Source organism: Siphateles boraxobius, unplaced genomic scaffold (assembly GCF_051911475.1).
Source record: "Siphateles boraxobius isolate OS27281-9 unplaced genomic scaffold, OSU_SipBor_1 30, whole genome shotgun sequence".
Classification (NCBI taxonomy): Eukaryota; Metazoa; Chordata; class Actinopteri; order Cypriniformes; family Leuciscidae; genus Siphateles; species Siphateles boraxobius.
The window spans coordinates 18,276,216-18,298,615 of record NW_027508920.1 but is presented as its reverse complement, the minus strand read 5'-3'; the positions used below and the strand labels follow the sequence as shown (position 1 = coordinate 18,298,615).

The following is a 22,400-nucleotide window of genomic DNA, read 5'->3' as shown; positions in this document are numbered from 1 at the left end:
CATTCTGTGTAGAATTCAAATGGGTTTGATAGCTTTTCTGGTCTGCGTCCGTTCTGTGCTGTCGTCTCTGGACCCGAGCTGTGGAGGTTCGCGTGACACTAACGTGAAACCAGAATTAAAAATATTTACACTGTCTGAATTGTTCTCTATTCCCTATATAGTGCAGTATGTGCCATTCACCCTGTAGAAAGAAGTAAATGTGTAAACAAATGACTGATTCTAGAGAGCATTTTATTGGAAAGAAAATCTGATGACAAGCTGAAGTGCAGTATGATGTCATCTAAATCATTGATCCATATTGGTGGAAATGAAAGACACAGCAAGATTTGAATGATTATATCTTCTAAATGCCAATTTTGTCATTGTTTAGGAGCTCACTAGCTTATATATATATCAATAAGGCTAACATATTCATACTAAAAGCCAATAAAAGTTCGATTTTGATTTCATGGGGACTTTAAGCCATAGCAGTGGCATTTGAGCCACAGGTTGATGTTACTTACATGAACCACTAGATGGCAGTAAAAACTTGCTGTCCACTTGCTTCTTGTGGCTGGAAGATTTGAGGAGAAGTTGAATTTCAGTTTCATAATCTTCTCATTTATTCATTTGACACTATCAGAGTTTCCAAAATATAGGGGAGATTGAAGCTAGTTGTCACAATTTATAATCCAGAGAATATTATACTCCGAGTGGACTTGCTGTTCAGTATAACTTCTGTATAAAACATTTTGAACACTTCCAAAGCTATTGTTCCGGACAGCCAAAATGAAAAGGTAAGTATTAAAATTAATAATTAACCTAATGAATTGTATAAAATTAAAAAAAATTAAATGCATGTGAAACCTTGCCCAAACTGGGCGAGAAACACCTTAGTCCTGAGAGCAACTTTTTAGATCTTTATATTGTACACTATATAAACAAAACATTATTGGGGGACACGTCTTAATTATTGAATTAAGGTGTTTCAATCAGATTGCCACAGCCATGCAGTCTACATTTACAAATATTTGCGAATAAAGTGGGTCGTTCTGAAGACCTCAGTGAATTCAAGCTTAGTACAGTGACAGGATGCCAACTTTGCAATAAGTCAGTTCGAGAAATTCCATCCCTGCAAGATATTCGGTCAACTGTAAGTGGTATAATTAGAAAGTGGACACATTTAGGAACAGCAGCTACTCAGAGAAAGACCATAGCTGTTCCCAATTCAGAGGCTGTGTCCTTTGAAGGCACGAAGGTTGTTAAATAGGACGGTCTAGCCTCGTATGGAGGACTGTTCTTTTCATGTAACAACTGTGACAGCTGCTGTTGATGAGTGGCAGTAACATTTGTACTAGACTTTTTGGAAAGTTATATTAAACTGTCTGAAAATAAAACAGGGTTCACAAACTGTCTATAATTGCATCTTAGTAAGATACGTCAACATTCAAACAGCTTTAAAGATCTCTTTATTTTTACATTTGTATCAGATATTTGAGTAAGCTGAAACCCAATACTTGCGTTTAAGTGTAAGTTCAGCTATTTCTCCTGTCGTCACTGCACTGGCACACAATGAATTCTGGGGTAGGCAAGGCTGTGAAGGATCCATTTGTTGTATCCTTCATTGCACGGGAAACGAAGGACGCATTTGAAGGAGCCTTCGAATTGGGACAGTCTTCGTCGCACCACTGAAATACAATCGGCCTTTGAAGGATGCAGCCTCTTAATAGGGACGCAGCTCATATAGTCACAGAGCGGTGTCACTGAGTGCTGAGGCGCATGGTGCTTAAAGTCATCAACACTGACGATTCCACAGAGTTCCAAACTTCCTAATCAGGATTCCTAATCAGAATCAGTATTAATATCAGCACAAAAACTGCAATTGGAGCTTCATGGGTTGCCATGGCCGAGCAGCTGCATGCGAGCCTTACATCCCGAAGTACAATCCCAAGTGTCGGATGGAGTGTGTTTAACACGCCGGCAGTGGAAACCTGTTCTGGGGAGTGACGAATCACAGAACACACTTCTCGCAATCTGATGGGCGAGTCTGGGTTTGGTGGTTAGCAGGAGAACATTACCTGACTGACTGCATTGTGCCAACTGTAAAGTTTGGTGGAGGATGGATACTGGCGTGGGGCTGTTTTTCAGGGGTTGGGCTAGGCCCTTACTTCCAGTGAAGGGAAATCTTAATGCTTCACTATTCCAAGGCAATGCTATGCTTTCATCTTTGTGGGAACAGTTTAGGGAAGGCCCTTTTTTATTCTAGCATGACTGTGCCCCAGTGCACAAAGCAACGTCCATAAACACAGGATTGGATGAGTTTGCCGTGGAAGAACTTGACTGGCCCGCACAGAGCCCTGACATCAACCCCATTAAACACCTTTGAGATGAACTGGAACGTAGTTTGCGAGCCAAGCCTTCTCGACCAACATCAGTGTCTGACCTCACAAATACTTTAGGATGAATGGGCAAAAATTTCCACAGAAACACTCCAAAATCTTGAGGAAAGCCTTCCCAGAAGAGTGGAGGTTTTATAGCTGCAAAGCCTCATATTAATGTCTATATATGTAGAATCAGAATGAGATCTCATTACAGTCTCTGTTGGTGTAATTGTCAGGTGACCCAAACCATTTGTCCAGATGACTCTTGTCTGAATGTGTTCCCTTGTTTACCAAACAACTACAACAACAAAAAATTGTCTGTGAAACCGGAGGTTAGAGTTTCATATCTTAAAACTTTAAAACTAAAATTTAGATTGTAAACTGGATTTGATTTTCTGCTGCCTTAGTGCTGTCCCATAAAACCTCTATGTAAGTCATACTGGCCTTGAACTGATGACATGTTCCGTGTCAGGAAACTAAAGCCCTGCCTTTGAGGACCCTTGAGGAGTCCGGGGTTTTAATTAAAGGCTGCAGGTTCGTAATAATCTCAGGCTTTTCTAGTCCAAACCATTCCCAAGAGTATTTATCATTTAATGTATCATATGGTAAAATGTTTAAGGACACATGCTAATGTGTTCTTAACCATATTACAATTTTTGGCATTTACCTAACATCAACAATTAAGGCTTGCAATGCATTAACATATACATAATGCATGGTGCAGCTGACAAGGTGATTTAATGCTCCATGGAGACCACAAAAAATAATTACATTTTTTATAAACATCTCGAAAATACCAAACATCACAGATAAACCTCATCACTTTGTAACATGATCGCCTTGTATGGTTTCTGGGGAAAGCAACTCCTTTTTGCCTCACCCAGATGATCTCCTGGAAAAGTCCCCAGTTTAACAGTGATGTATTTGTGCTCCTCGTGGAGACTGGTGCTAATTGACCAGTAATAGGCTTCAGTGTTTCCCCCGTCCTTCAGCAGGGGTCTGGACACTGTTGTAGCGGCTGCAAGAATGCTGATGCAGTTAAGCAGTGTCTGTCCACACTGAGCTGCGCTGATATAAAGCTCACATTCCTGTCTTTATCTGCTGTGTAAGACCAGACGACGTTGAACTCGTCAGAACCCCTGAGGATTTGAAACATGCGCTCCGCTCTGGAGGAATAATGATGGATAAACCAGGGTCTGCTGGAAATGCGATAATTTCTCTACAATGGGAAATACCTCCTGCTGCGCTGCTGGATTCATGTTTTATAGTGTGGGAAGTATGCCAAGTTTATAAACCCACGCTAAGGAAATGATTTATTCTGTTTATATTGCTCTGAAATTAAGATATCGTCTTTTCACCAACTTTGGCAAAGCATTTTAAGCTCAGCAGAAAATCACCCAACTATTACTCAACAGCCTGGAGGCATTTTATTAAAAACAAAATGTGTTTTTACACACAAAGTTATGAAATAAAAGAGCTTAGAACACTTTAGATAAACTTAAAAAAGTCATTGAACTACATTAACAAAATATCAAACCAAGTGGAATTTATTTTAAGGGAAAAAAAGCACAAGCAAAACATTTAGCAAAAAGAAGTTTGTTACAAGAAGTCTTGAACATAGATGGCACAAAATCCCATTTTATCAATCTCATCTGAATATCAAAATTAGTGAGTGCTGGGTTACTAGTAGTGTAATCTATTAGATTACACATTTTATGTAATGTAATCTGGCTACTATTTAATTACTTTTAACCTAAATCATTTATTACATTGATTTGAATAGGATAACCTTGTACCATATTAAAGTTCTTTATTATCAACAATATGAAGTGACTACATTACATTACACAAGGGTTTCCCAAACCAGGGTTTGTAAATAGATGAAAAGCTAATAATTATTTAAATCTTAAAAATGTTCAAATAAATTTTTTTTAAATATAAAAAGATACAAGCAATTTGCTTATTTAGAAAAATATTTAAAAGATTATAAAAGAGTTGATTGATTGTGGCTAATTCTTCTATTAGTTTTTAATTTTGAGAATCTGATTACTATTAATCACTTGTGTGTGTATAAAAAGTGTGAATATATATATATATATATATATTCAGTCACATTTGGTTGACACTTGGTGATTCTATGGACTACCCTGTAAAAATCATTGCCAAGAAAAATAATGGACAGTCTGTTGCGTATGGCGATCATTTTCTTGCCGATGATTTTTCCGGGGTAGGATGCCAGTTCTTTTCTCAATCCTCCTCATTACATGTCTTGGGACGCACACACACACACATTCACACCTACTGAAAATTGAGCATCTACAATTCTCCTATACTGCATGTTTTTGGATTGTGGGTGAAAACAGAGCACCCGGAGGAAAAACACAGAAAAAGGGAGAACATGCAAACTCCACATAGAAAGACCTCCTGGCTCAGCCGGGACAGGAACCGGGGACGTTCTTGCTGTGAGGAACAGTGTGCAAAGTCCCACCCACATTTTCTGGTTGTCAAATATTAGAGGATCATGTGGTGTCTATAATATTTTATTATGTGATTATGATGAACTACACCTGTGTAAACTTGAGGAAAACAGACTTCATTCATCCACTAATGCAATGAAATCCATTTCTAAGTGCCTATACTTTGTGGGGCCACCCTACAATCAGAGAGATAAGAAACATTACCTACGACTTCTCTCAGCAGAAATATGATTCAACCTGTATCAGATCATGATAAAACGGGGTCGTGAAATCGGACACAGTGGATAGAGAAAAGGAGAGATAACTGGTAAATCTCACACAACACATCATTCGAGCCTGAACTGTTAACCTGGGATAGTGAGTGCAAATGGAGAAGTGAAGGAACGGGGAAAGTTTTGCAGTTCATTGTTACCATGTTTTTCTCTCAACACGTGCTCCAGTGTTCAGCGTCAAAATCAGCTGGGCTGAAAATGTGTTGACTTTTATCTGACGATCATTATTTACATCAGTCTCACACTCGAGGGCTGCGTCCGAATTAAGCATATTCTACGAGTAGGTACCTCATCTAAATGTTATTACCATTAAAGTCACAAACAAATCAAAACTGACCATTCTTATTTTTTTATGAAATATTGTAGTATTTATTATGCAACCCCAAATCAGAAAAGTTGGGATATTTTTTAAAATGCATTAAAATCAAGAATATGTGATTTGTTAATTCTATTTAAAAAAAATTAAACTGACAAATTTTGTAAATATGAACAAATTTTGATTTTGATGGCTGCAACACACCCCAAAAAAGTTGGGACAGAGACATGTTTACCACTGTATCACCTCACCGTTCCTTTTAATTACACTTTTTATTCATTTGGGAGTTGAGGATACTAATTGTTGGAGTTTTGCTAGTGGAATATTTAGCCAATCTTGTCTGATACGAGACAGCCGCTCAACAGTCTGTGGTCATCGTTGCCTGATTCTCCTTTTCATGATGGGTCATACATTTTCCATAAGAGACATATCTGGACTGCAGTAAACAGGAGGAACATCCCTTCTATTGTGCAGAGTGTCTAGAAACCACTCAGTTTTAGCATGTGCAGAATGAGGCCTGGCATTGTCTTGCTTTCACAGGAAAGATGTCATCTTGATGGCAGTTTATGTCTCTGTACAATCCAAATATATGCCTCCATGTCAATGGTACCTTCACAATAATGCAAGTTACCCATACCGTTTGCAATGATGCACCTCAATACCAGGACAGATGTTTGCTTTTGGACCTGTCGCTGGTGAAAGTCTGGTTGGTCCTTTCGTCTTTGGGACTGAGAACTCGGTGTCCATTTTTTCCAAAAACAAGCTGAAACATGGACTCATCTGACCACAGCACACATTCCCACTGTCTTCTAGACCATCTGAGATGAGCTCAGGCCCAGAGAACTCGCCGGCATCTCCACATAGAACTGATGTAAAGCTTTCTCCTTGCGTAACAGAGATTCAAGTGGCATTTCTTGATGCAGCGTCAGACTGTGTTCAGTGAAAACGGTTTTCCAAATTACTCCTGAGAATGGTGTCTGTATTTAACAGATTAGCATGATGGTATCGTGTGCAATGCCATCTGAGGGCTCAAAGGTCACGCACATTCAACAGAGGTCCTGCCTTACCCAACAGACTGAGATTTCTCTAGATTCCCTGAATCTCGTGACAATATTATGTATGGAAGATGATAAAAGACAAATTCTTTGCAATCTTGCATTGAGAAATTTGATTTTTTTAATTGTTGGACAATTCTCTCAAGATATTTGGCACAAAGTGATGAGCCATGACCCATCTTTGCTTAAAAAGACTGAGAAGCACTTTTACACCCAAACATGATTCCCTCAACTATTTATTACCACTTCACCTGCTCATTGTGGACTGTTTCAAAAGAGTTGGATAATCTAATTTGGGTAATCTTTTCACTTTTATTTTGTCTCTGTCCCAACTTTTTTGGGGTGTGTTGCAAAAAAAAGTTTTTTGTAAAAAAAAGTTTAAATAGAATTAACAAATCACAGATTCTTAATTTTAATGCATTTTACAAAATGTCCCAACTTTTTCTGATTTGGGGTTGTAAATGATTCATCTGTGCAAAACAAGGTTTTATTTTACTCATGTGCCTTGTGATCTTTAATCCAGATATCTTCCCCTGCCTCTTGCAGAGTCATCTCTTCTCTTCTCTGATTGGTGTGTGGTCGGTACAACCTGTCACTCACATGATCGACCAATAGCAAACCACAACCATTCAATCAATTCCCCATGGACATTTTTTCTTATTCGAGAAGCGGTTTCACTTAGACTATTGCAACTTACATTTTATGCCTACTTTAAAAACAAAAGTATCTTCTATATAGTATGAATGATTATAGTATCAATCCGTACGTACTACATTCATCATGTTCTCATTGTCATGTGACCTATGACAGTTCACAAATCCTCTCCCGTGGCCGCACAGGATAGTAAAGTGTCCATCGGATGCACACTGTCCGGAAGTAGTAGGTCATCTAGGTTCTTTTCGGCTGATTAATAAATAGTTTGAATTTTCACATCCTGTTTTTCGTGTATTATATTTGAGAAGAATGCCATTTTGGATGCAGCCAAGGAATATTCCTGATGTTAATGTCTGAAATGATTAATGTGGTCATATTTAGTGGTTTAATATTCCTGTTGCTCATATTTAAGGGACTTGAACAAACCCATAACACTAAATGCTAAACATGTGCATAACTAACCTAAGAGGATATGTATTTTTTTTTGTTTTCACCAAATCAATACTGCACGTCCACTTACGTATTTGATGAGTAGCCATATAATAAGTGGGATGTTCATTGAGCTGGTCAAAATGATAAATAAACCCTTTCAGAGCGATAAAAGCTCCATGGAGGGGTTCGTTTTACAACGATGACCATCTGACTGCCCATTATCCTTTATACAGCACTGACAGTGAAGTGTGATTAAAAGAAAAAACGGTGCACATTCAAAAATGGTCTTCATGAGTCTTTTATTAGATGTATATAAAAACTGAACCTGCTGTGTCAGGCAGTGGGAGAGAGCGTCTGAAGGCTGCTCTTTACGGTAGACAGATTCTGTTTCCAGGAGGACAGTGTGTCGAAGAGCTGCTGCCACTGCTGTTTGCCAAAGGTGCGGTGTGTGCTGTGGCTACAGGAAGAGAGACACAATCACATCAGTTCTACACCTGCTGCGGAGCAATACAACTTATTCCTTTAGAGAAGTGCTTCTCAATTCCAGTCCTGGAATATAAACATTAAGTTACTATTACATTAATTCATATAAATTGTCATATTTAAAGTGCTTGACTTTGCGATAAAAGTCTGTTGCATACAATGCTTTTTAATCCTTTCCTTTTAGCGTGTACCTGTTATAAGATCTGCAAAGTAACAAAGCCCCCACAAAAGGGATTTATTCTAACAAAGGAACACTGCTCCAGACCTGTCAAAAACCCTGATTAAAGACTAGATATTACTTCCGGGAATGTCTACATCACAATGTGACATCAGCTTCAGTCAAATATAGTATTATCGTCATGTTCTGGCGTTCCAATGTTGGTACCGATGGATCTTGGGTACATTTCCCAAAGCCAACTGTGGCTGCAAGTATTGTTGTTACAACACAATTCAATGGAACTTGTTGTCATAGTTGGCCAATGATGGCTTTGGGAAACGCTTCCGCATTTACAGAATCTGATTCAGATTAGAACTGATTTGGTAAAACTGACAACATTATTAACGGTTTGTGTTTACAGTTGCTCTACAAGCATTAGAAGCTAAAACTCACGGTTATGGTAAGTGGCGTTAAATTTCTGACACGCTCGAGGTGTTTGGCCAATCACAAAGCACTGGGTAAGCTGGCCAATCAGAGCACTCTGTGCTATTCAGAAGGAGGGGCTTTATAGAAATCAGCTCGTTTCAGACAGGCTGGGAAAAGTGCAGCTGCAATAATGTATGCCATGTGAAAATTAATGTGTTTTTTGAACATCAAAGCATGTTAACCTATTCTATTACATCCAATAAACAAAATAATAGCTTTTTAAAATAGCCTAATATTTTTAATATGAAAATAACTGTTTTATTAAAACTATTTTTTAAGGACTGGAATTGAGAAGTCCTGTTTTGAGTGTTTTCGACTTGTTTGAAATGGAAAGGAGATACCGACTTACCTCACCACAACCTTCCGCTGTGTCTGGTCGATCTTGCAATAGACCATTTTGGTTCGAACAGCTAGAAATTCACAGAAAAACAATGTATGGTGAAAACAAAAGTATGTGTTTTTGTCCAATAACAAGCTTTTTTAACATTAATTTTACATACCGTCAATGACGAAGGCCTCCACATCTTCAGCACCGATCTGCAGCTCCTGCTGCATGGTGTCAAATAAGATCTCCTTCATCTCTACTGCCATGCCCATGAACGTCAACAGCCTCATTTTTGCCATGTTCTGCTCATGAGACAAACCTGAAAACACAATACCAAGCATTGAGTACATGCACAAGCGCAGTACCATGGTCTGTCTGAATACTCAGTTCTGATTGGCTGGAAGGTGTGCAGTTAGTATAATCACCATTCTATGTTAATGCACTGTTTTCACTGAAGCGCACACGGAAATCACACTGCGCACAGACAGAAACATTCAGGAGCACAGAAACTTGTCTTCATCGCTGCTCTGTGACACTGCACTCAAGCTTGGTGCTGACGCGGCCGTAATAGTGACAACAGCCAATCCATTCCATGCCAGCCAGTCCATTACTTCCAGCTGGGACTGCAACATGCTAGCGTATTTGTATAAAGGCGATCTGATTGGCTGACGCCTGCGTTGGCGCTTGAAAAGTTGAACATTTTTCAACTTCTGCCACAAGCAAAGTAAATGAAGATGCATTAACCCAGACGCCCCATGTGAATGCACCGTGACTTTCATTAATAAAATAGCTTTGTTACTGAATCACTACATTGTATTTTTCAGCAACGAGGGGAGAGACGCTGAACAGACGCAGATAATTCACACATGCATCTCTTTCTCTCTCCCTTGACAATTAATTCAAATAAATGCTGTAATCATTAATTGAAATAAATGTAATATTAACTACGAACTACTTTATCTCTGTCTGATTCAAAGCAGGCAAAATGCTAGATCTAACTGACGAAAATTACCGTAATTTTTACCCTTCCAAGTCACACAATGCGATGCAAACATCAATAACAGCTTTAAGTTGTCAATGCTGGCAAATGAACATGGTATAAGCGTGATAATCCACAGCTAGCTATGCATTAAAACTCCGCTTCGCGTCGGGCAGTTCTTTGCCTCCACGTCGTGCATAAAAAACGTTAAATGCACAGCTGGCCCTGGATTATCCCTTACTTGTGGATACAACATTCTCTTGCAATTTTTGCATTATGAAGAACTGTAAATTAAACTACATTGACTGAATATTTATGATATATTTTATAGGCAATGACTGAAATCAATAGTCTTTTAATAAACAATATTTTACTGTTGGTGATTAAATTAGATCATTCGCAAAGCTTCTGATGGAGAAAGCGAATGGGAAAAATTTATATTTGGGGCTATTTGGCTTTTTAAAACATGTTTTAGACTAGTGGAAAGAAAACATACAAAATCCACTTGTTATTTTATTGTACTTTATCAATTTGTAGATTTCAATTACAAATCATATCTTTAAAGAGTTTTTTCTCCTGCCCTGAGCCATAAATCTCCATTTCAGCAGCACTTACATACACCAAACTTTACAGTTTTAACAGAGGATTTCTTCATATGCTTGATTTTATACAAAGTCTATTCCTGAAAACATGTAAATGTGTTGACAGTATTCTCTAATTTATGGAGTGAAAAAAATGTTTTTGCCTTTATCCAATGTTCAGATATATGTGGAACCTTATTCAAATGGGTGCATATTTAATTAGATAATGCCTCATTTGCATATTTAAACATACAAATTCAATGTTATGTTTAAAAAAAGTTTGCAAGTCTTAATGTAATCAAACTGGGGATCTTTTTTTTCTCCTTATTCTTGTCATTGGTGTAGGTAAAAAAAGATTACTGCTGACGTTGACTGTAAATAGTTTCACCTTCTCAACAGAAAATCTGTTTATATTAATTATAAAATAATCAAAATGAGTAGGTGGTCAATGAGCCACTTCCTTCAGAGTTCAGAGGGAGGTGCAGCGGGCTCTCACTGTTAGCTCAACACTTCATCAGGACTTCATCTGAATCGGCTGTCGCTAGTCAATGGCAGGGAGGATTTTGCTCTAATTAACGTTTGCCTTTTAAAAGAACCAAAACTGCTGAGACTCAAATTCCACCAGTCCAGCGACACAACAGCAACACAGACTTCAGACGCGTGTGCGTGCCTGAACAGTCCAGTGCATTTAAAAACAAATTAAAGAGGAGCATCAACGGACAGAAGAGAAACCACATTTTATTAAATGTTATTTTAAATATGAACACTCCTTAAAACTAATTAACAGTAGTAATAAATTAAAAAATTTTTATATGTATATAATTTGATTATTATAGAACCATTAGAAAATGAATATTACTACCCCCCAAAATTATAATTATTAAAACTATTCTTTATTTGATCAAATTAATGAAGGAACATCATAGTATTGCAATAATCCATTCCATTGTAAAAAAGAGAGAGAGAAAAAAAGAGAACTTAATCTTAATATATTACAATGTATGCATGCTATAAAAAAGTTGACTAAATTTGACAGTTCTTGTTTCCTTTATTTTCAAATCTGAATTGAATTATGCATTGTCGCTTTCAGTGTGGCTATAAAAGTCACGCAACATGATATTCAAACTCGCATTAGAAACTTTAAGCACATAAACATGATCCGAGATCGCCATACTTTAAAGGGGTCATATAATGGTACATGAACTTTTACAAGTTGATTGTACTGCAATGTGTGTTGGCAGTGCCTGTACACAACCATCATATAATGATAAAAATCCATCCAGTGTTTTTCTTTTAATCTCCTTATATGTATTCCCGTCTCAAATCGAGCCGTTTCACCATGTGACGTCACATGGCGCATGACGCCCCTCCCACGGTTGTGGATTGACAGCAGTGTTTCAACACAGCCCCGCCCTGAGCGAGCTGTCATCGTAGTCCGTTATTGTTGATACACTGGAGCAGAATTGCGTCTAAGCGATTGTGTTGTTCTGTTCTTGGGTGCAATAACAAACACAGAAATCATTTTGATGTTCCCAAATTTGAACCGCTGAAGACGCAGTGGCTGAGTTTTGTTTACGATGGGAATATTCCCAACGATCAACGTAAATGTGTTCATGTTTGCGCGAATCATTTCTCACCAGACTGCTTTTTAAACGAGGGTCAGTATAAAGCTGGTTTTGCTAAGAAGCTGCTCCTGAAAAAGGAATCGGTACCAACTATTCGTGTTCCTGCTGCACTTCCTGAAGAAGTGAGTATAACGTTTTATTAACCTTTTACGATACATATTAATCTTTGCAAATCGCTTGCACGCTTCACGATGAATGCGGATAAAGTTTACACTCAGGGTACATTACTGCATGTATTCTATGTAACGTTACGACATTCTCAATATAATTCATAATCCCACGTTTATAATGAACAAAGCGTTATGGTTATTGTGTTAATAAAAACTGCGTACGCAGGTGTTACAGTTAACGTGCTAACACTAAGTAAAACATATTCGTACTGCACAAAACATAAACATACAACAAATTCTAAGGTATCCTTCAACTACTGCTAGAATCATTACTGACATGACAGGACATGTTTCAGTCACGATAACCGTTAGTTGTACCGAACACTGAGATAACGTTACGCATCACTGACAAGCCTACATTTACCAAAAAAAGTGTTGCAACATAAATCTGTCAACGAACTAACCTATACAGTAAACACATAGCGTTTGTATCCCACTACTCTACCCTGACAGTACATACAAAAATAGATCAAAGTGACATCACGTTAACCAACCATTCAGAAACGTCCTGTTCGAGCCTTAATGGTCGAACTTCTTCGGGGCCGTCATCTTGTTCCGGGTCCGACTCCGGTTCAAACTGGTATGGCAACACTACAGATGTTTCCTCAGAGACTCCCGCTGACATTCTTTCGCCAAAATATACCATCAACTGTTGTCAAGGCAACACTCCAGGGTGCGTGGTGTCAAAAACGCCCCGAAGAACAGACGTCCTTTGAGTCAGCAAGCTCATTATCATTTAAAGGCATATACACTGAAACGGCGTGCTGAAAACAGAGCTGTTTTTGAGCAGGTAAAATTAGTGTTTTCTTAAAATACTAATGAGAATTCTTAATAAAAGTATATTACAAAGTTTTCATTTAGACCCTAAAGATTCATATTAACTTGTACAAAAATGGCATTATATGACCCCTCTAAATGTTGTTGTTCCAGCCGCGAACGTCGCAGAAATAGAAACTGTTTCTAAAATAGAATAGTCACGTTACACTTACGTGGCTTGATAGGACAAAAACTATGATTTATTGCACCGCATCGCATCTGGTTAGGACTCGGTGTTAAGAGTGTCATCATGGTTATGACTGTAAAGCCCTTCAGACTGTACTCACCGAGAGACTCAATGAAGTCTTTGTTGCTCTGGTAAAACTTCACATACGCGGCAAGCTTTGCGCTGACAAAGATAGTGAGGAGCTGGAAGGAGAAAAAGGCATTTACTCCAGAGGCTTTCTACACATTTAAATATGTAATAAAAAAAAAAATAGTATTTTCTTACATCATGGATGAGTTCTCCCTCCAGGAAACGCACCGGTTTCAAAATCAGGAGATGGTCGAACAGATAGGTGTTTGGGTCTTTCAGGGCACGGACGATGCACCTGCGAGAGCAGGCCGCACATGTTATTCTCTAAGACACCAGATCAAAAACGGAGCGAATGAACCGGTTGAAAAGAGAAAGTCATACCTGTGTGCATCCACTCGGGCTTGTGAAGCATTGTCCTCTGTGTAACTGCCCAGCAACTCCACCATTACTTTGGCAGCAGCTTCACTGAAAGCGTCAAGAGAAAGGTCAAATGAGCAAAACACACAATCCCTGGACACAGCTGACCTAAAATCTTCAAGAGCAGGAACTTCTTCTACAGGTACCTCTTCTTGCAGTCGACCAGCGCTTCATACACCAGACGGAGCAGGGTGTGTTTCTTCTCTGTATTCAGATTCCAGTCTGTGATCCACTTCCGCACCTGCATAAGACACAAAACACCAATCAAGCTTCACAATTTTACTTATTGCATTTTCTGATTCAAAACTGTGGAACTAAGAGAAATAAGCAGTTTGAGGGTTAAAGCTAATTATGCCTATATAGGTTTATTTCACAAAGAAATTTCTAGATCATATTCATCCGCCCTCCAAAAAAAATATACATATTAAAAATAAAATAATTGAATTGAAGTCATGATGAAATATGAGCTGGACATTTATTGATAGTTCTTTGTGAGATTCACCCAATCATCTTGTGTAGATTAAGCGCAGAAAAGGAAAAACACTGATTCGTTCTGCATCACGCTGATGTCTGTACCTGGTCCAGCTCTGTAGGAATGAACGCAATGGCGTTGCAGGTGGCTGCCACTTTAATCAGACTGCAGTACACAGTGTGCCTCACGGGTGTGTTCTCATCCATACCGTGGAACAGATTGCTCAAGCTGAACAAAGAGTTTAAAAAAAGCAAATGAACAAGACTAGAAAGTTAGAGATTGCACGTTCTCAACAACTGAGTGAAAAGCACTCACAGCTGCATCCTGAGCGAGGGCCGTTCACCCTCACGAAACTTCACTAGCTTCTCACATAAACTTTCAATGAGAGCTTCCTGTTTCTCCGTCTCCAGAATCAGCAACAGGGACACAATGCTGTTCATCACACTCTCCACATCTGCAGAGGAACACAGAAAGCGGTTTAAAATGTTCTTCTAAACCATAGTTTTTGAATACTACTACATGTAGGCTTCAAAGATATAACTTCAGCTATTTCATACCTTTATCATCGTCTTTGAGGCAGACGTCACAGGCTTCAATGATCTGTGCCAGATCAACATGGAGGCCTCCTTCTGAATTCTCCTCAGAGATCTCGGCTCCTTTAGATTTCAGATAGGACCGAAGCTCTGACGCCTACAAATGAATGACACAACAAAAATGAAGAAATTGTTATAATGAAATCACATCAGGAAACGCATGCATGTCTGACCAAAACAGCATCCAGCCCCTCAAGACATAGTAGGTTACAAACTGTGTCATATACTGATGCTTCACAATATCATGCTGACGTTTAAGACACGGAGTGTCAGCCTCAGCAAAGCCAAATATCCACAACAACTCAAACACATGCAGAATCATAAATATGCACAAATTCAAATCTATTTCTGTCTGTTAAATTGATAGTAACGGAACCAGTTCGTTGAAAGTATCAAAACTAGCTAAAGGCTAACAGATGTTAGCATCTGAAAGCATGATTACACCATAGGCCTTTTACTTGGGTGAATTACGTGTGTAACGACGCAAAATGGCTTGTGAATTACTTAAACATACCTGGTCCTCTTCCGTTATGTCAATAAACGCCGGGACACTCATTGTTTTATTATTTTAAGAGCACAGATGAAAATCCACGCTCGCAGCCTAGGTTCACAGGCCGGAAGAGAATCTGTATATTTGCCGGTTGATGTTAAAGCACTTCCGGGTCACAGGCTTAAAGGGATAGTTCACACAAAATGTTAAATTCTGTCATCATTTACTAACCGTCAAGTTGTTCCAAACCTGTATGAAGATCTCTCTTCTGCAGAACACAAAATAATATATGTGGAAGAATATGGCTAACGAAAAGGTTCATGGGCCCATTTAAAAATACACAATGGAAGTCAATGGGGCCCATCAACTTTTTCTCCATTTTTTTTCTCCATGTCACTTTTTCAGTGAAACACAAAAGATGGATCTTCATACAATGCAAGTTCATATTGTCCAACACAGGTGTGGCATAACCATCTTTTAGAAGCCACAGGCCCCTCAATATGGTAATCCTAATGTGAGGGACCCCCATTAAAAAGGCAGCTATGTATAATAATATGTTAAATATTATTTAAAAAAATATTTAGACTCATGATTAAATTTACATGATTAAATTTTTTTTTTTACTAGGCTATAGATAGACAGTGCTATAGTGTATGTCTTACAGGCCTATATTTGTTACATTTGATCTAAATGTTATTATTTCTTTGTTTATTTTAATATGTTTTATTTTAATCTAATATGTTTATTTATTTATTATTATTTTTATTTACTTATTTTATAAATAAGTTTTTATGTAAACATTTCCACAGACTCCCTACTCCTTTTGCCTTTATTCACTGATAACTGAGTGAGTGAGTGAGTGAGTGAGTGAGTTAGTTCCCAGACAGCAACATAGTGTCGGCCCATATCCGGCCCACATCTGGTACGTGTGAAATCCATGTGTAGCTACCAGATGTGGGCCGGATCTGGGCCGAATACATTTTGACAGTAACTTAATCTAACTTGATTCGTGTAAATTCATCAAAACATTATCCAATTTATCGTTACTGAAATCGCCATGGTTTTCACTTAATATTTCTGTAGTACGGCCAAACAGCGTAGTAGATAATTCATAAACTCATACATAAAGGAATGTGCATGCTCATGCCTCAAGTCTATGCCAATAAGATTACTATTATAAACCAATAAAATCTTAATGTGTCGCCCTCCCCAATCGTCCAGATGGCACTCTGGGGTTCCCTTTCAAGAGGTCTCTCGTATTGCGCTTACGCTATGGGACAACTCCTTTTCTCAAGAATATTGAAGCCAAATTTTTAAAATGCAACTACACGAACCTATGGCGAGTCGGCTAGGATGCGCGAACCGTCGATGCGGGTCCCTATCACAAAGCGGCCCGTTCCCAGACTTCATTCAACCCCTAGCTATGCGGGCCAAGACCTGCGAAGCCATCCCCGGAATATCAAAATGGTTGAACATAATAAACGAGGCTACTCGCTACAGTTTGCTCGCAGACCCCCGGGCTTTCTAGCTGTGGTCGAGACTCACGTCCTCCGCACCGAAGTGTCAAAACTATTAGTGAAAGGGGCTGTAGAGCCAGTCCCCTTAGATTTTACAGTTGATATTTCCTTGTTCCAAAGAGAGATGGTGGCCTCAGGCCCATCTTAGGTCTAAGACACCTGAACAAAGAGCTTATGACGCGCCTGTTCAGACACCCAAACAAATCCTCGTGCAGATGGGGGATTGGTTTTCCTCAGTGTATCTGAAAGATGCTTAATTTCACATTCAGATAACACCCCATCACAGGCCATTCTTGAGATTCGCCTACGAGGGGCAGGCTTATCAGTACACAGTTCTACCATTCGGGTTATCCCTAGCACCTCGTACGTTTACGGAGTGCATGGACGCAGCTCTCGCTCGCCTGAGACAACGGGGAGTGCGAGTGTTGAACTACCTCGATGATTGGCTGGCTATAGCCCAATCGGAGGCGTAGTTATTAACTTACAGATCCTGGCTCCTCAGCCATCTAGAATGCCTAGGTCTCAGGATCAATGCTTCAAAAAGTGTTCTTCTAGTCTCCCAACTAGAGTATACCTTTTCTGGGAACAGTCATAAATTATATACAGATGAGGGCGCATCTGACGTCAGAACGTGTGCTCACCATCCAGCGTCTAGCGGCATCATTCAGAGCAGGCGCTTGCGCTCCTCTCAAGAGATTTCAGAGGATGTTATGCCTCATGGCCTCAGCATCATCAGTACTCCAGTTGGATCTACTGTATATGCGTCCCCTCCAGTGCTGGTTGAAACCCCCTATGGTTGAAACCAGCTCCCGTGTGGCAATCTGGCCACTTAATCATCAAAGTGAACCACGGCTGTGTCAGAGCCCTGGCTTCTTGCAAAGCAGCCGACTGGTATCAGTCCGGCGTGAGTATGGGCTAGATTTCAAAGAGGTAAGTGATCTCGACAGATGCTTCCAACAGAGGTTGGGAGGCCCTACACGAGGGCAGGCCCATCTCCGGTCTTTGGTCGAGCCCGGAGAGGTGCCTACACATAAACTGTCTAGAGATGAGAGTGGTCGCTCTATCACTAAAGGCTTTCCTCCCATACATAAAAGGTCACCACGTCTTGGTCGGACAACATGTCAGTGGTTTCCTATGTAAATCGCCAAGGCGGTCTCAAGTCGAGCAACCTGCACACCATAGCCAAACACCTCTTGCTATGAGCTCAGCTCAACCTGCGCTCGCTAAGAGCGGCGCACGTGCCAGGCATTCTGAACCAATGTGCGGATATGCTATCCAGAGACAATGTCCCCCAGGGGGAATGGTCTCTTCACCCGCAAATGGTTCAGATGATATGGAGCATCTTCAGCGAGGCAGAGGTCGACCTCTTTGCGCTCAGAAGACAACGCTCGTTGCCAAACATTTTTCTCCAAAGACAGGGTCTTTGGCCCAGGACTTGCCACGCCGCCCACGGTCTGGCAGTCAGAACAGCTCTTCGTGTACTTCGGAGGCTGCACCAGAGGTTTTGCGGTCACGAAGCAGCTGACTGTCAAGCTGGATAGTTGATGGTACCTCGCTGGCTTATGAGTCTAAGGGCCTCTATTGTCCCATAGGCATCAACGCTCATTCCACAAGAGGCATGGCCTTGTCGTGGGCATGGTCGAGTGGAATACCATTGGAAGATGGAAGATATTTGTGCGGCGGCAGGCTGGGCCTCACCGCCCACATTTATGAGGTTTTATAATATTGAAGTACCCGCTTGGCAAGCGAGGGTTCTTTCCATATGAATAAAGTGTTATGCACATTTTCACAATTATAAGGCCCGACATCTGTCTGGTCCTGGGTAAACATGAACTACAGTTCTATATAGCATATAAGGAGGAGAATGGCCCTTTATAGGGCCCATTCCTATTCTTTTCCTAAATGAGGCTCCTTACTGATCTGGCCTATATTAGGCATCATAACTTTACTCTTCTATGAGCCTCGGGCGGTTGGCCCTAGGCTATAGTATAGGGCAAAGTTTTTAAAGCACGCACAGCGTTTTGAAAGGGGCTACTTACGCAATACGAGAGACCTCTCGAAAGGGAATGTCTCGGTTACTGACGTAACCTCGATTCCCTGAGAGTAGGGAATGAGTATTGCATAACTCGCCGTGCTACTGTGCTTTTATCAGGGGATTGGTTCAGTCGATTTAAATGCGGGCTGATATAGCTAAAAGCCACACCCACTTTGGTGGGCTCTGATCCGTAAACTTCCTTGTGTAAAAATACTTGCTGAGTGCACCATAGCAAGGCAAATATGAACTTCCTTTAATAAGAAAGATTATTTAAAATGTCTTTCCCACAACACCTGATCAGACTGCATACTCTACTGTTCAGCATTATTTTCTGTGGTTATTGCACTGCTTACATTTTTTAACCTTTAGGTGCACATGCTTGCATTTCTTACCGAAAGTATAGACAGGAATTACTGGCACCGAATTCAAGTGTAATGTATGTAAAAGCTTAAGCATTCTGCATTCAGCAGGTCATTCTGGGTTTAAAGTTTATGAGTCACATAAGTCATCTGGCCCTAAACTTGCTCTATCTCAGTGTCTGTGTAATTCTTCCAACATCCGGTTATCAATCTTGCAATTAAAAGATTAAAGCAAACCTGACCTTGGACACATAAAACAACAAGGGTGATGGTCTTTTGAAAGTTAGATGATAGTATTACATTTCGAGCACCAGTATGGGACCACCTTGACAGTTACTCGTATTCCTATCCAGGGATTTATGCGTGTCTCTCAGGTCAAGGCAATTCCGTTGTCCAATCCTTGTATATTTCTTCTGGGAATTCAATATTTCTTATAAGTGCGGTGTAGGTTTTCCTTACTGATTTTCTCTTGAAAAGCTCAAAGCTGGGGGTACAGGAGGCAGATATTATAAATATAGCAGGCTAAAGCTGTTTAAATGAGCAAATACACCATTGTCTGGCTGGAGTTACTGCTGATATTTAATATCTTGCTAAACAAGGAACAATGAAATAGAGTTTGCATCATGAACATGTTGTGTGTACCCTAAGAGTGTTAGGGGCTTTTCAGGATTATTCACTTATGTTTCTGAAATCGTATAAAAGTTTCAATTTGATGTTGGGTCTGTGTGGTTGGCTGTTCACATTGAGTCACAGGGAGCGGTCGCAGATACCGACCAAGTTACATGAGTGACCTCCACGCAAATAAAATGTGGAAACATTGACAGATTGAGGAAATAACAGTAATGGTTCGAAGACCACTGTAGTTTAAAGCCTACTGAACACTTTTGTTCTATTTTCAATTTGAATGCCACTTAGAACATTACACTTTTTGTGTCACAAGCTAAAACTGATGGAACAATAGATTAAAAAACAACAACACTTTTTTTATTGAATTAATTTGTTATTTTATTACAGTTATTTTTCCTAACCTGTTTTTAGAATGCAGATCAGACAGACAGATAGATAGATAGATAGATAGATAGATAGATAGATAGATAGATAGATAGATAGATAGATAGATAGATAGAAATACATATAGACAGACAGACAGACAGACAGACAGACAGACAGACAGAGATAGACAGACAAACAGACAGAGATAGAGAGATAGACAGACAGACAGAGATAGAGAGATAGACAGATAGATAGAGGGAGAGATATATACAGACAGATAGAGGGAGAGTGAGACAGACAGACAGACAGACAGACAGACAGACAGACAGACAGATAGAGAGATAGACAGACAGATAGAGGAAGAGAGAGACAGACAGACAGATAGAGAGATAGACAGATAGAGGAAGAGAGAGACAGACAGACATATAGAGAGATAGACAGATAGAGGAAGAGAGAGACAGACAGACAGATAGAGAGATAGACAGATAGATAGAGGGAGAGAGATATACAGACAGATAGAGGGAGAGAGAGACAGACAGATAGAGAGATAGACAGATAGATAGAGGGAGAGAGAGACAGACATACAGACAGATAGAGAGAGAGAGAGACAGACAGATAGAGAGACAGACAGACAGATAGAGGGAGAGAGAGACAGACAGTCAGACAGACAGACAGATAGAGAGATAGACGGACAGATAGAGAGAGAGAGAGAGACAGACAGATAGAGAGACAGACAGACAGATAGAGGGAGAGAGAGACAGACAGTCAGACAGACAGACAGATAGAGAGATAGACAGACAGATAGAGGGAGAGGGAGACAGATAGAGAGATAGACAGCCAGATAGAGGGAGAGAGAGACTGACGGACAGACAGATAGAGAGATAGACAGACAGATATTATCTACCCAAAATTAGATAGTGGCCTGTTTTGTTTGTTATTTTAGGCCTTGCTCTCCCCTGAGCCATTGCTCCTTACTAACCTATGTTCCCTTTTTTTGATATTGTTTGTAAATAAAATCCTTTCTTTGATATATATCATCTGGTGTCATCTTCCCTCTGGGACAGAGGATTGAAGTGTGTTCTCGCCTTCCTCTTCCTTTTTTTAAATTTCTTTTCTAATTTTACGCTTTTTCCTTTGTTACCTCCCCTCCTGACCCCTAGACGGGTAGGGGAACGTAACACAGACAGACAGACAGACAGACAGACAGACAGACAGACAGACAGACAGACAGACAGACAGACAGACAGACAGACAGACAGACAGACAGACAGACAGATAGATAGATAGATAGATAGATAGATAGATAGATAGATAGATAGATAGATAGTTAGATAGATAGATAGATAGATAGATAGATAGATAGATAGATAGATAGATAGATAGATAGATAGATAGATAGATAGATAGATAGATAGATAGATAGATAGATAGAGCATGAAGCTCCACCCCAACCCTAACCGTCAGTGGGGCATATAAGCAGGTTGTACAAAAATGCACAAATATGATTCTATAAATTTATATGAATTAGCCACCAGTTTGCCAAAAAGTTGTGAGATTGTTTTGGATAAACATATGAGTTTAAATCTTAAAGAGATTATTACAATTTATTCACAAAGTTCAATGATGGAATTGGGATCTATTCATAATAAGAAAAATACTTAAGAAACTACTATTTCTATTCATTTACTTTTTCAATATCTATCTTTTTTATATTCATATTTATATATGTGTGCTCATGTCGTACTATCTGTGTACTATCAGCAACTATAGAAACTATGCAGATGGAGAGCTGTTCCAAACCACACAACAGTGTGCAGTTGTTTGTGAATGTTTGCTGTTTTCAGAAAGTCATTGAAGTAAGTTGGAACTTACAACCAAAGTTGGTTAACGATGATTTTGATCACCCCAGATTGAAAGGCAGTTTTACGCCATGATCCTGGCTCTTTTTGATGATTTCTTTGTGTTATGATAAAAAATGCTTTTCTATTTAGTACAATAGATACAAAATAGACAGTCCACACACTGGTTCCCACAGTCTGTGTTACCGCCTTCCTCTCCTCCCTGTATCAGGACCGTTCTC

General features: G+C 39.6%; 1 protein-coding gene across 1 annotated transcript; it reads right to left on the bottom strand.

The window, feature by feature from the left end:
• Positions 1-7,848: 7,848 nt before the first annotated feature.
• On the bottom strand, positions 7,849-15,572 carry eif3m (eukaryotic translation initiation factor 3, subunit M). Its single transcript, XM_077248439.1, has 11 exons — positions 15,441-15,572; positions 14,891-15,023; positions 14,649-14,787; positions 14,438-14,561; positions 14,008-14,102; positions 13,826-13,909; positions 13,640-13,739; positions 13,476-13,557; positions 9,193-9,336; positions 9,042-9,102; positions 7,849-8,023 (listed from the first exon to the last, which is right to left on the bottom strand). Exons 1-11 carry the CDS (start codon positions 15,480-15,482, stop codon positions 7,900-7,902), a joined length of 1,128 nt encoding a protein of 375 aa, XP_077104554.1. The 5' UTR covers positions 15,483-15,572; the 3' UTR covers positions 7,849-7,899.
• Between the last annotated feature and the right edge of the window lie 6,828 nt (positions 15,573-22,400).